Consider the following 12,055-nt stretch of genomic DNA (forward strand, 5'->3'; position numbering starts at 1 on the left):
TTGCAGTAGAACAGTGGCGCTGAATAGTCTTGGCAGAGCACATAGGATCTGTAAAGCCAAAAATATTCATATCGGCCTCTTTACAGAAGTTTGCCCACTTTTGGTCACATGATGGGAGTGGGGCGCACGACTAGCATTTAGATTTCAAGGGGTCTGGAGAGAAAAACATCCCGCAGTGAGAGGGGGAGCTCTGCAGGAAGGATGGTCGCCCCGCCCCAAATGCTGGTAGTGCTTCCTTTGGAAAAACGCTGAGTTTACTGTCTCTGGCACAGTTACTGGGGGCAAATTGGGTAATGCTCTTGCTTTCCTGCACATAGGCTACTGGGGGAAGTAGATACACAAGTGAAACAAAGAATCAACATAATTTCAAATCGGTGCTGGGAAAGGAAGCAAATTAGAGTGACAAGCAGTAGAACTTCTCACCGGCAGCACCACTATTTGTAACACTATTGCCAGATTCTTTTCTGTCCTGGGGAGGAATGCTGTCCTGTGCACTGCAGAATGTTTAGCCGCATCCCTGGCCTCCACCCACTACATGCCAGCAGCGTCCTCTCCAAGTGTGGACAACTAACAATATCTCCAGATATTCCCAGTGTCCCCAAGGGGGCAGAATCATCCTGGGTGAGAACCAACGGCTTCAAGAATAATAGGAGGGGCCATCACAATACATAACATGATCAGGAAAATGATTTTCAGCTGAGACTTATCACTCAGAGGAGTCAACTAGGTGAGAAGCTGGGGAATGAGTTAGGAAAGCGGGCACAGCATGTGCAAAGGTCCTGAGGTGGAAGCAAGCATAGAGGAGTTAGGGAGGGATGAGCAGAGGCAGATGTGGGGATGATGGGGCTGAATGGGGACACAGTCTGAGGGATGTGAGACCTTTCCATCAGTCTTGTCTGCACCGGTGAGGAAGAGAAGCTTGGCCAAGAAGAGGCACACACAGAGGTGCAGGTGGAGGTAGGTGTTTTGGTTGTGGATGGTGTGACACAGAAGGAAGGTGATGATGGCCATGGTGAGACACACCAGGGAGACGATGATGCCCACATGGCTGATGACATACAAGGCGAACTCCATCTGTCAGAAAAGAGACACACTGTTGGCCTCAGAGAGGGACTAATATCCCCCCAGGCAGAAAAAAGAATTATCCAGGCTCCTGGCTTGGGGATCTTGTCTCCATCCGATACTCAGAGTGAACTAGATATTGGTCACTGCCGTCCTCTGGCATCCATCAGCGCCCATCCTCCCCCCTGCCCTGTGCCCCTTCCCTGTAGGACAGGTGTCTACAAACCACATTGCCCATAATCTCTTGGGGCTAAGGTTCTGCATGTCATTTAGATTTTCCAGTGAGATGCACACATGTAAGTTTTGAAAGGCCGAATGGAGGCAGATACCAGTTTTCTGCAGACAGGAATGAGCTGTGGCTGGACTCCATATTCCAACCGTCCGGTCTTTAATTATGTGGTTGTGGGGTGACCTGTCTGCAGTAATTTCTGACCTCTGGATTACAGCTGCAGAGGGGTGATCTTGAAGCCAAAATCGAAGTGGCAGCCTCCTCCTTCCCTTCCACGATTCTTTGAGCATTCAGTTCCCTGTATTAAATTCTTTTCTGTTTGAAATACCTAGAGTGGTTCCTGTTTCCTGAACTGAAACAGGACCGATTATAGCCCCTCACAGATGCCCCAGCTTTGAGAGTGGACATGACCAGTTGAGTCCTCCCCCTATGCCATCATTTATCATAAATTTTAAATTTATTTGGGTGCTTTCTGTGTGTTAAAGATATGCCAGGCACCATCTCACTACCTCTTCTCTATGGTCTCAGGATGACTACGTTTCTGCCAGTTTCTAGCTGTATGAGTTTGAGCAAGATACTTAACTGCTCTGTGCCTCAGTTTCCTCATCTGTCAAAAAGAGGATAGCTGCTAACAGTAGCTACCTTACAGGACTGTTCCAGGAGACTTCAGAGAAAATATCGAAAGTAATCACAGCAGAGCAGGAAGCATATTATGCCCTCTATAAACGTTAGTGTTCATCATTATTTTTCTGTTGTGCTCATTTTTGAGATGAGAGACCTGGGCACAGCTCAGAGAGGTTGAGTGACTTGCCCTAGGAAACACAGCTAGAAAGTGATCGAGATGAGACTTGAAACTAAGTCAGTCTTGCACTGAATCCAAGTCTCTTAAGTCCTAAGTCTCACGTTCCTCTAAATACATTCAGGACCTCCCTGGCAGAGAACTGAACCTCAGATCTGGCGTGAGAGGCAAGGATACTCACCACAGCACTGATGAGCACGTCCTTCCTCGCTACCAAATCTAGTCACTCACCAGGGCTCATTTCAGGTCCCATCTCGCCCCGATCTATCCCCAGTTCTCACTGCACAACTCTAATTCCTGTGGTACAACCTGTTGCACCACTGACAAGCATACTGCGGAGATATTACAGGCTCAATTCCAGACCACTGCAATAAAACGAATATTGGCAGTACAGTGAGCCACATGACTGTTTCCCTACCAGTGCATGTAAAATGCATGTTTACACTACACCCTACTCTACCAAGTGTGTAATAGCATATGTCTAAAAAATGTACAGACTTTAAAGATATTTTATTGCTAAAAAAATGCTACCATCACTGAGTCATAATCTTTTTGCTGGTGGAGGGTTTGAAATATTGTCAGAATTACCAAAATGTGACACAGAGACATGAAGTGAGCACATGCTATTGGGAAAATGATGCTGGTTGAATTGCTTGGTGTACACAGGGCTGCCACAGACCTTCAGTTTGTCACACACACAAAACGCAGTATATACAAAGTGCAATAAAGCCAAGGGCAATGAAACAAGGTATGCCTGTGGACGATTTTGTTGGAAGAGCCCTCTGGACCCAGACCATTCTGGGTTCAAACCCCATCTCCACTGATGACTAGTTTCATGGCGAGACAGGCTACTGAGCCTCAGTGCTGTAAAACGGGTCTGAAAATATCTAACTTAAAAAGTCCAGCATAGAGTAGGCTCAGTAATGGGGTCTTAATTGTTCTTGTGCCCACACTTGTTTAGGTTCATTCCTCACTTCATATATGCATGTCATGGCTTCCCAGCCAGACCGTGAATTCTCCCAGAGCGAAGGTGTGGCACACACCCTGTCTGTCCGCCATGGCCCCCTCCCACAACACCCAATGCCATGAGAGGCGCCCAGTGAACATTTAGTCAATATTAGCCATTGAATTTGAGGGGTCAAAGCACAGAGCATCAGTACTGACCGTGAGATCCCCAGAAGCCATGATGATGGCCAGATTCACCATTCGATTACAGCTGCAGACGGTATGCGTCTCAGAAGCTTCCAGCATCTCACAGCCAGAAGTTGTCCATCTACCTCTCTCCACATCTGTGCTCCAGGAAACACAGAAAGTTCTCTCAAAATTCTTCTTTTGCTGAAAATTCAAAGGCTTTGGTTACCTGAGAATCCCTCTTGAATGGATTCAGTCTGACCAACCTCAAGAAGATGAAGGTATGTCCTACAGGGAATGGGGAAAATGCTGCTGTCTCTACGTGCAGTGATGAAAAGAAACATCTTGGGTGCCAGACCTGTCTCTACCACTGACTTAGTCATAGCACGTGTAAATAAAATCTGTGTAAATGTTCCTGCATCAGCGTTACTTAATCTAACCTAAACCTGTCCACTGATGAATGGGAAAGCGCCACACAGAAGGAGGAGAACTAATCCTTCTAGTGGTGGGTTTTTGAGGATCGGCTTAAATTGCTAGAAATTGCGGACACTTGATGTCTTAATGAGTCCCTGTCAAAAATGAGAGTTAAGTCCATTAGAAGATGGGAAGTTCTCAATAGTTAGTTGGGGGCCCAATGGAAACTTCTTCACAGACCTCAGTGTTCTCCAGAGTGTAGATGACAGGTTTAGAGAGCCCATCTTTCTTCGCTCCTGTTATGATGCCCCCAGTGACACGAGAATTCATCTTCAGCTTCTCCTGGGAGTTGGCGAAGGGAGTCTGAGTGTTTTGGAAGTAACTCTCATCTAAAACAGCCTCCATACCCACAAAGGAGACAAAGGCCACCCCGTTGACATCTGCAATTTCCCCCAAACGCAAAGAAGAAAAAAGGAGAGCATTTGCTTAGTAGTTACTACAGACGACCCAATACATCCACACTCAGCCACATTTTAATATCCCATTTATCTCTATGCCATCACTGGCCTTCTCTGAGGATTGAAACACCAGCAGACTTCCAGGTGGGTGACCTTCACCAGAACCATAAAACAAAAAAAAAAATCTTGTGGTGCTATTTACCTGGAGAAATCTTGGCTACGTTTAAAAACAGATTCAAATTTGCATTTTTAAGGAACAATTCAGCTCTGCAGTGGGAAATCAGTTTCCTGCCCACGTTTACGGTTATTCTTGTTCAGTCTCTTTGCTGGGCTTCCCCTTTCAATGTCGGCGGTCCCCAGAGATGTGTCCTCACCTTGCTCCCTGGGCCCTCAAGACAGCATGTAGACCAGGAGGTGATAAACGAGAGTTTCAGGCCAACCTGGCCATTGGCTCTTCTTGTCAATAAAAGTTTCATTGCAGCACCACCTTACCCATTCATTTACATGTTGCCTGTGAAAGCTTCTGCACTACAACAACAGAGCTGAATAGTTGCAACAGGTTGTGTTATCCAAAACGCCTAAAATACGTACTAACCGCCCTCTGCAGGAAAAGTTTGCCAATCCCCGATACAGATTAGTGCTGACTGCTAGAAATACACTATGGGCCGCAGGTGTAATTTTAAATTTTCTAGTAGCCGCATTATATTTGTGTGTGTGTGTGTGTGTGTTTAATTTTATTATTGAAGTGTAGTTGATTTACAATATTAGTTTCAGGTATACAGCCAAGCAATTCAATTATACATACACATAGATATATTTTTTTTCAGAGTCTTTTCCATTACATGTTATTACAAGAAATTAAATATAGTTCCCTGTGCTCTACAGGAGGTCCCTGACTTTTACCTGTTTTGTATATAGCAATGCATGGTAGATCAGTGAAAAATAACAGGTAATTTTAATTACATATTAACTCAATACCTGCAAACTATTATCATTTCAACATGTAGCCAGTGTAAAAATTATTAATGAAGTATTTTACATCCTTCATTTTTTTTTGTACCAAGCCTTTGAAATCCGGTATGTGTGTTATGCTCGCAGCCTGGCCACACTTCAAGGCCTCAGTAACAAAGCGTGACCAGTGGCTGCCGTACTGGGCAGTCGAATGTCTTGGCGCCCCAGTGTTGTGAGACAATCTGTTCAATGTCCGACTCCCCTCACAGACGGACACCCCCGGAGGGCACGGGCTCCCTCTGCGCCCGCCACCGCTGGCTCCCTCACCGCCTGGCGCGGGGCTTGTCGCCTAGCAGGGCATCAGTCTGTATCCGCTGACTGAACGCACCACAGCCGCCCTCCCCGGTTGTCAGGAGTGTGCGTGTACCTGCGGATTCAGATTCTTTGATGGTGGAACACCATATCTTCATCTCATCCCCTTTTGCTTTCAAGATAAAGGTCTCGTTCTCTTCAGAGCATTCCTCATTGATAACTCTGCTCTCAATATCTGAAAGGAGAAAGGGAGAATTTGCCCGGAGTCACCCAACAAAATGGATCCTCAGTGTGGTCTCTGGCCAGGAAAGGCACACACCCCAGTGTACCTTTCTTGCAAAGAATGGAAAGGGCCGCTCGCCGCGGGAACGGTCTTGAGCCCCTGGATGAAGGACAGGAGGATGGGAGCAGCAAACAAATGAGAAACGCAGCTGGGACGTCAGGAACGAGTGTTCACGTCTCAGGGGGTGCCCGGGGGAAAGGCGGGGGAGAAGTCAGCAGCGATGGAGGGCAGCAGAGTTATGACCCTCGGGCTACTCCACATTTAGACAAGTTTTCCAAAAGCCAAAGGAAATCAGAAAGGTCTGGAGCAAGCACAGCGCAGTGGGCAAGGGGCCAGCCTCCTCCTAACCCAGCGCCCTGCTAGACTTTTCCCAAGAGCACACGCTCTGCCGGGTATACCAGACATTTGTTTGTTTATTGCCTGACTCAACTTACTAAACTGTAAGCCGCATGGGGCCAGTTTTGTTCACTCCTGGTGGCAGTCCACCAAATGCTTTTTTTCCGCCTTGGCCTCCTGGGCACCTGTTAGGACGGAACTTCCTAGGGTTATGTGACTGATACTGGAAGCAGTACCAGGAGCTGGGTGCTGCCGTGAAGGAGGCATAGCCCCCAGCACTCGCAAGCAGTCCCCATCAAGCATGTTCAGGGCAGTGAAGCCACACCTGTGTCAGTCAGCAGAGGGTCAGGCGAGCAGCAGTGACAAACAGCCCCAAGTTTTAGTGGATTAAAAACAACAATTATTTCCCATTAATGCACTGACTTGGGGCTGTGTTCTGTGTTAGCTTTACCCTGGGACCCAGGGAGACAGACAAACAGTGATCTGAAGCAAGGCCAGTCCCTAGGGCAGAGGGAAGAAAGGCCCGCGTGGTCTCACGCCAGCAACAACTGCAGTCACAACGAATCGGCCTGAACTAGTCACGACCCCCACCTAAACCCAAGCCAGGAAGTACAGTCCTGCAGGGGAAGAGGGAGCTGGGAATATCTGAACTTGGAAAACAGCGATCATACCTGAACACCTGGCACATCGCAGGCAGTCAACACATATTTGTTGAATGAACTAATGACACACTTCAAGCGGCGCCTGGTAATACACTTTTGTTTTTCAGTAATACATACTTAACACAACGCCAGGCACTTGATAAAAGGAACGTGTTGTTAAGATGATTAGACTTGCTTTGCTGTGATTTCAGTGGTTAGAAACAGTTGGGGAAATGGTATATGGAGACTCACAATGCCAAAGTCACCCCTCTAAAGCTGCACCCAAGTGTGACCTTGCCATGAAGTAAATATCCTACCCAAGTATTCCGTCTGAACACTTTGACTGCTGTTCTCCGAGGATTTCAGAAGAGCTGCCAGTGTGGTGCTCTCCACGCTCTCCAGCAGGACTGTGGCCAGCGTGGATGTCTTCTCTTTAGTGAAGTTGGACCATGTGGATGTTTGTTCAATCACAGAGGCGAAGCTCTCAGCGGTACTCTGCAAGGAAAGATGCGCTTGCCCTCTCTCTCTCCCATCAGTGAAACAGCAGTTGTCCCCTCTCTCTCATCAAGAGAATGGATTGACAGTTTAGGAAAACAAGGAATCAAAAGGACATTCACTTAGCTGCCCTCTCCTGATTCAAGAAGCCCCACCGGGAATGAAAATCGGTGTAACCTTTGTGACAGGCGGGCAGAGAGTCAGCACTTGTCACAGTACAAATTGCACGTACGCTTTTGACTCAGCAATTTCCCTTCCAGGAATCGATCCTCCCAGAAATGCTTAAAACTTGTGCAAGAGTCTTGTCTAACAATATTCACTTCAGTGTGGCTGGTGATAGCAAGAATTCAGACAGCCCAAATGTCCACCAGGTTGGTTAAATACATTATGATTAAATCACATCACGGGCTAGCATGCAGCTGTTTATAAAAGAATGATGTAGAGTATCTATATGTATCAACAAGCAGGCATGTCCATGAGCTATTGTCAAGTAAAGCAAATTACAGAATAATGTGTATACGCTGCCTCATTTAGGTTTTTTTTTAATTGAAATATATTCAGTTACAATGTGTCAATTTCTGGTGTACGCATAATGTCCCCAGTCATGCGTATATGTACATATATTCATTTTCATATTCTTTTTCATTAAAGTTATTACAAGATATTGAATTTTAAAGAACAAGCACTTTCATTTAAAATTTGGTATTTATGGTATTTATGTTTCTGGCACTAATTGAGATTTTAAGATAAATGTAATTAATTCCTCTAGTGAGCCAAGTATGAAGTGTCATATATATTAACTTATTTAACTTTATGAAGATACCTATGAAATAGAGGCTATTATTTCCAGTCTGGTTGGGGAAACAAGGATACATACCTAGTAGATGGCAGAACCAAGATTTGAAACTTGGAAGTCTGGCTTCAGAGGCTGAATCCTAAATCACTGGTCTAAAGCACTTACAGTGGGCACTCAATAAATGGGTTCAATGTCTGTGTGTGTGTGTTATGCATGCATTCACAAAGTAGAAAGATGTGGAAAGACACACATCGAAATGGTTAACATTGGTTATTTCTGAGGACCCGGTTTGAATCCAGCCCACTGGTGAAGGAAATTAACTGAAATTTGTCAGAGGTACGTTTCTATCTATCCAAATTTGATCATAAGAAGATGAAAAGAATTTCAAGAAGAACTGAGTCAGGGTGAAACTTGAGAAAGGTTTGTCCAGGAAAAACAGGATACACTGAGTTCTGTAACCACATCCCAACTGAACAGAGTAATTTTGGGGTCCCTTCCCACCAACACAGCAGAAAAATCTCAGCTAGAATCAACCTGGAAAAGAGTGGCCCTCAATTTTATGGTGTTGAAATCCCATTAAAACCCTCTTTGATGTGTTAAATCTATTCTCCTCAGCTGGGAAGGTTATTTTATATCCTCAGGAAAGAAAAGAGAGTAGGCAAGCTAAAACTCCATAGTGGTAACACTTCTGCATTAATTTTAGAAGGTTTTGTAATCTTTGGAATAATTTATAAACCTGTTGTTTAAAGGGTTGGAACAAGTTGACACATTAGAGAAGTGATACAGTTAACCTCATGATCTCATTGCAAAAAGCAATTAGACCTGTGATTTCGATACAAACAGTTTAAGAGAAGGTGGCTGTATATATACTGTATTGAACATTTTAAAAACTCTGAATTATTATATTCATACATTTGATTGATTGGATTTATGAATCCCTTAAGGGCATAGCGACCTTGCCGTTTAGGTTTTAAATCGTGCCTAATAGGTATTTGAAATTTAGAGGGAAATGAGAATATTTGTAAATGGTAGAAAATGTTTGAGGGAATTTAAATAAATTTGTCAGAATTTAAATAAATTTGTTATTATTTATAGAAATTTAGTCTGAAAACCCTATGAATGTGTACACTTCATGAATAAACGTTATACTAATAAATCAATTTAAAATTAATCAAAATACAAGCAAAATGTTATTCTCTTTTAATTTTATCTTTTTTAAAATTTTTGTTGTTGTTGTTGCAGGGGTAATTAGGTTATTTATTTATTTATTAAGTGGAAGTACTGGAGATTGAACCCAAGACCTCATGTATGCTAGGCACTCACTCTACCACTTGAGCTATACCCTTCCTCACCCTAAAATCTGAAATTGTAATGACCTAGTGATCCCAGTCCTAGGTAGTTACCCTTGAGAAATGAGAATTCAGGTTCACACACACACACACATACATATTGTACATGAATGTTTATAGCAGCTCTATTGGCAATTGCCAAAAGCTGGGGTGGGGATGGGAGAAAGAAGAGATCTTGGTCAAGCGCAAACAACCCAAATATCCTTCAAAAATGAATGGATAAACTAACTGCGGGGCATCCATAAAGTGGAATACTACTCAGCCATGAAAAGGACTGGAACACTAGCACATGCCACAATGTGGGTGAAGCTTGGAAACATGACATTCAGTGAAAGAAGCTGCATGAAGAAGACCACATATTGCACAATTCCATTTACATAAAATGCCCAGAATAGCAAGTCTACAGAGATAGAAATTAGAACGATGGTTGCAGGAAGCTGAGGGGGGAGGGATGAGAAACAGCTATTTACGGGTAGGGAGTTTCCTTTTGGGGCAGTGAACATGATCTGGAACAGGACAGTGGTGATAGTTGCACAACATTGTGAATGCATTAATCGTCACCAATGGTTACTCAAAAAAGAACAAAAAGGCAATAGGACTGTTGGTAAACATAATTTTGATGAAATCTCAAAGGCATTGTGCTGAGTGAAAGAAGCCAGCCTCGAAAGGCCACATACTGTGATTCCATTTATATAACATTCTTAAAAAGACAAAGCCATGATGACAGAGAACAGATCAGAGATTTACAGGAGCCAGTGGTGGAGGGAGTATCTGACTATAAAGATGAAGCCCGAGGGAGCTGGGGGAAGATGGGGGAATAGAACTGGTCTTTATCTGATTTTGGTGGTAGTTACACAAATCTATTCAGGTAATAACATTCGCCAAACTGTACAGAAAAGGACAGTTTTACCGCATGTTAATTTTTCAAACCTTGCAATCCGAATAGGTTAAATGTTAACTCACACTCATTAATTATAAAGAGGACTTTCTGCATCCAAGTTGTACCCCCAAGATGTTTGAAACTCAACAAAGATTACAAAGACTTTATCATTACCTTCAGGGAAACAACGGTGGTTTCCTTTTTACAGACATCATCCAGAACATTGAAGGTGGCATTCATTAGTGAACAAAAGGAAATCTGTATCCCAAAGAGAAGAGCATTTGTGAGCGTTGATCAGGCATAAAATGTACAAATTGGTCCATCAAGCCCACCATTCAGGGTGGTCCCGAGTTCCTGAGCTGTCACAAGTGTCTAGAACTCTCAGGAAAATGAAAACTCACCCTTTGACCAGAATTGGAACCACAGCACCATTTTCTTCCATGAATAAGAAATGGAAATATAAACAAATAGCAGAACTATTTTGTTGGGTAAAAAGATGGGGGAATGTGTGAAAAGACCAGTGGTCCAAGTGGAATATTATTCAGCCAGAAAAGGAGTGAAGCACTGACACTCGCTACAACTTGGATGGATCTTGAAAACATGAGGCTCAATGAGAGAACCAGACACAAAAGAACACATAGTGTATGATTCCATTTATATGAAATATCCGGAATAGGTCAGTCTATGGAGATAACAGTAGATTACCGTTTACCCAGGGCTAAGGCCAGAAGGGAATGAAGAGTAACTGCTAGTGGGCACAGGGTTTCTCTTGAGGGTGTTTCTTTGGGGATGAAAATGTTTTGGAAATCAAAGCTGTGGTTGCAGACCACTGTGAGTGTACTAAATGCCACTGAATCATACACTTCAAAATGGTTTAAATGGTGAATTTTTATGTGTATTTCACAAGTTTTTAAAAGAAATCCAAAGTGCATGGGAATTCCCAAGCTAATTTACAAGCTCAGATTTAAAATAGTGACATCAATTCCTGAAGATACTAATGGAGTCTTTACTCAAGAGAATGACTTCATTAGAGGATCAAGACATCCAGATTCATCTTTTCCTGACCTGGAGGCTGTGTATCACCCATTCCATATCACACAGATGCAGCACATAAAGCTTCACTAATAGTGAGACTGCAACATCTTTTCCTTTTTTAGTAAATGAATCCCCAGGCTTTAGATAGGCAAATATCCTTCTTTTTCAGCCTTCCTTGAAGTTAGGTATAAGCAGACATGATAGTGGGTCAAACTCTAAAAGGAAAGTACTGTGCCTTTCTCTTCCCCTTTGCCCCTGCCTACCAGCTGGAATGCAGGCTTGATGGCAGGAGCTGGAGCAGTCATCTTGGACCATAGCAAGGGAGTCTTGTGTTGATGATGGCAGAGTATTCTGGAGCCATCATAACAGCTCTCATCAGCCTACACTCAGACTGTTACAAAGAGAGAAATGAACTTCTATCTGGTATAGGATACTGTTATTTTTGTCTCTGTTAAAGCTGCAAGCAACATCCTACCTAAGTGCCTTCTGGGAAAACCTCAAGAGCTAGGAACCTTGAAAAATACTTACGAATTCAGCCTCCACCAGTGCTCCCACTTGGCATAGCTGGACCCACTCATTGTTGGGTATCACATCTTCTCTACACTTGAAGGGAGCCCCTAAGGAGAAGACAAAAGTAACTACATCAAATTTAACCACAGCAAGATGTGATTAAAGGCAAGTCTGATTTCATCACCCTTTGCTTGTAATCCATCCATTGTCATATTACACAACAGTGGAAAAGAACAAACTACAGCTACATACTATAAAACCAGCAACTCTGAAAAGCGTGGTATTGAGTGAAAAGAGAAAATCAGAAAAGATTATATGTATAAAAATGGTAGTATATTACCACTTTTATAAAGCTTCAAAGCAAACTAAACCAA

General features: G+C 43.5%; 1 protein-coding gene across 1 annotated transcript in view; it reads right to left on the minus strand.

Annotated features, from left to right (window-relative positions):
• ADGRE1 (adhesion G protein-coupled receptor E1) overlaps window positions 1–12,055 on the minus strand; it is a 37,577-nt gene that overhangs the window by 10,374 nt on the left and 15,148 nt on the right. The window contains exons 8-14 of the mRNA XM_015241106.3: window positions 11,700–11,788; window positions 10,311–10,394; window positions 6,934–7,111; window positions 5,472–5,591; window positions 3,876–4,075; window positions 3,255–3,425; window positions 880–1,074 (exon numbers count right to left, since the gene is read on the minus strand). Coding sequence (XP_015096592.2) covers window positions 880–1,074; window positions 3,255–3,425; window positions 3,876–4,075; window positions 5,472–5,591; window positions 6,934–7,111; window positions 10,311–10,394; window positions 11,700–11,788 — 1,037 coding nt within the window. The remainder of the gene's footprint in view (window positions 1–879; window positions 1,075–3,254; window positions 3,426–3,875; window positions 4,076–5,471; window positions 5,592–6,933; window positions 7,112–10,310; window positions 10,395–11,699; window positions 11,789–12,055) is intronic.

The sequence above is a fragment of the Vicugna pacos genome, chromosome 22 (assembly GCF_048564905.1).
Source record: "Vicugna pacos chromosome 22, VicPac4, whole genome shotgun sequence".
NCBI lineage: Eukaryota > Metazoa > Chordata > Mammalia > Artiodactyla > Camelidae > Vicugna > Vicugna pacos.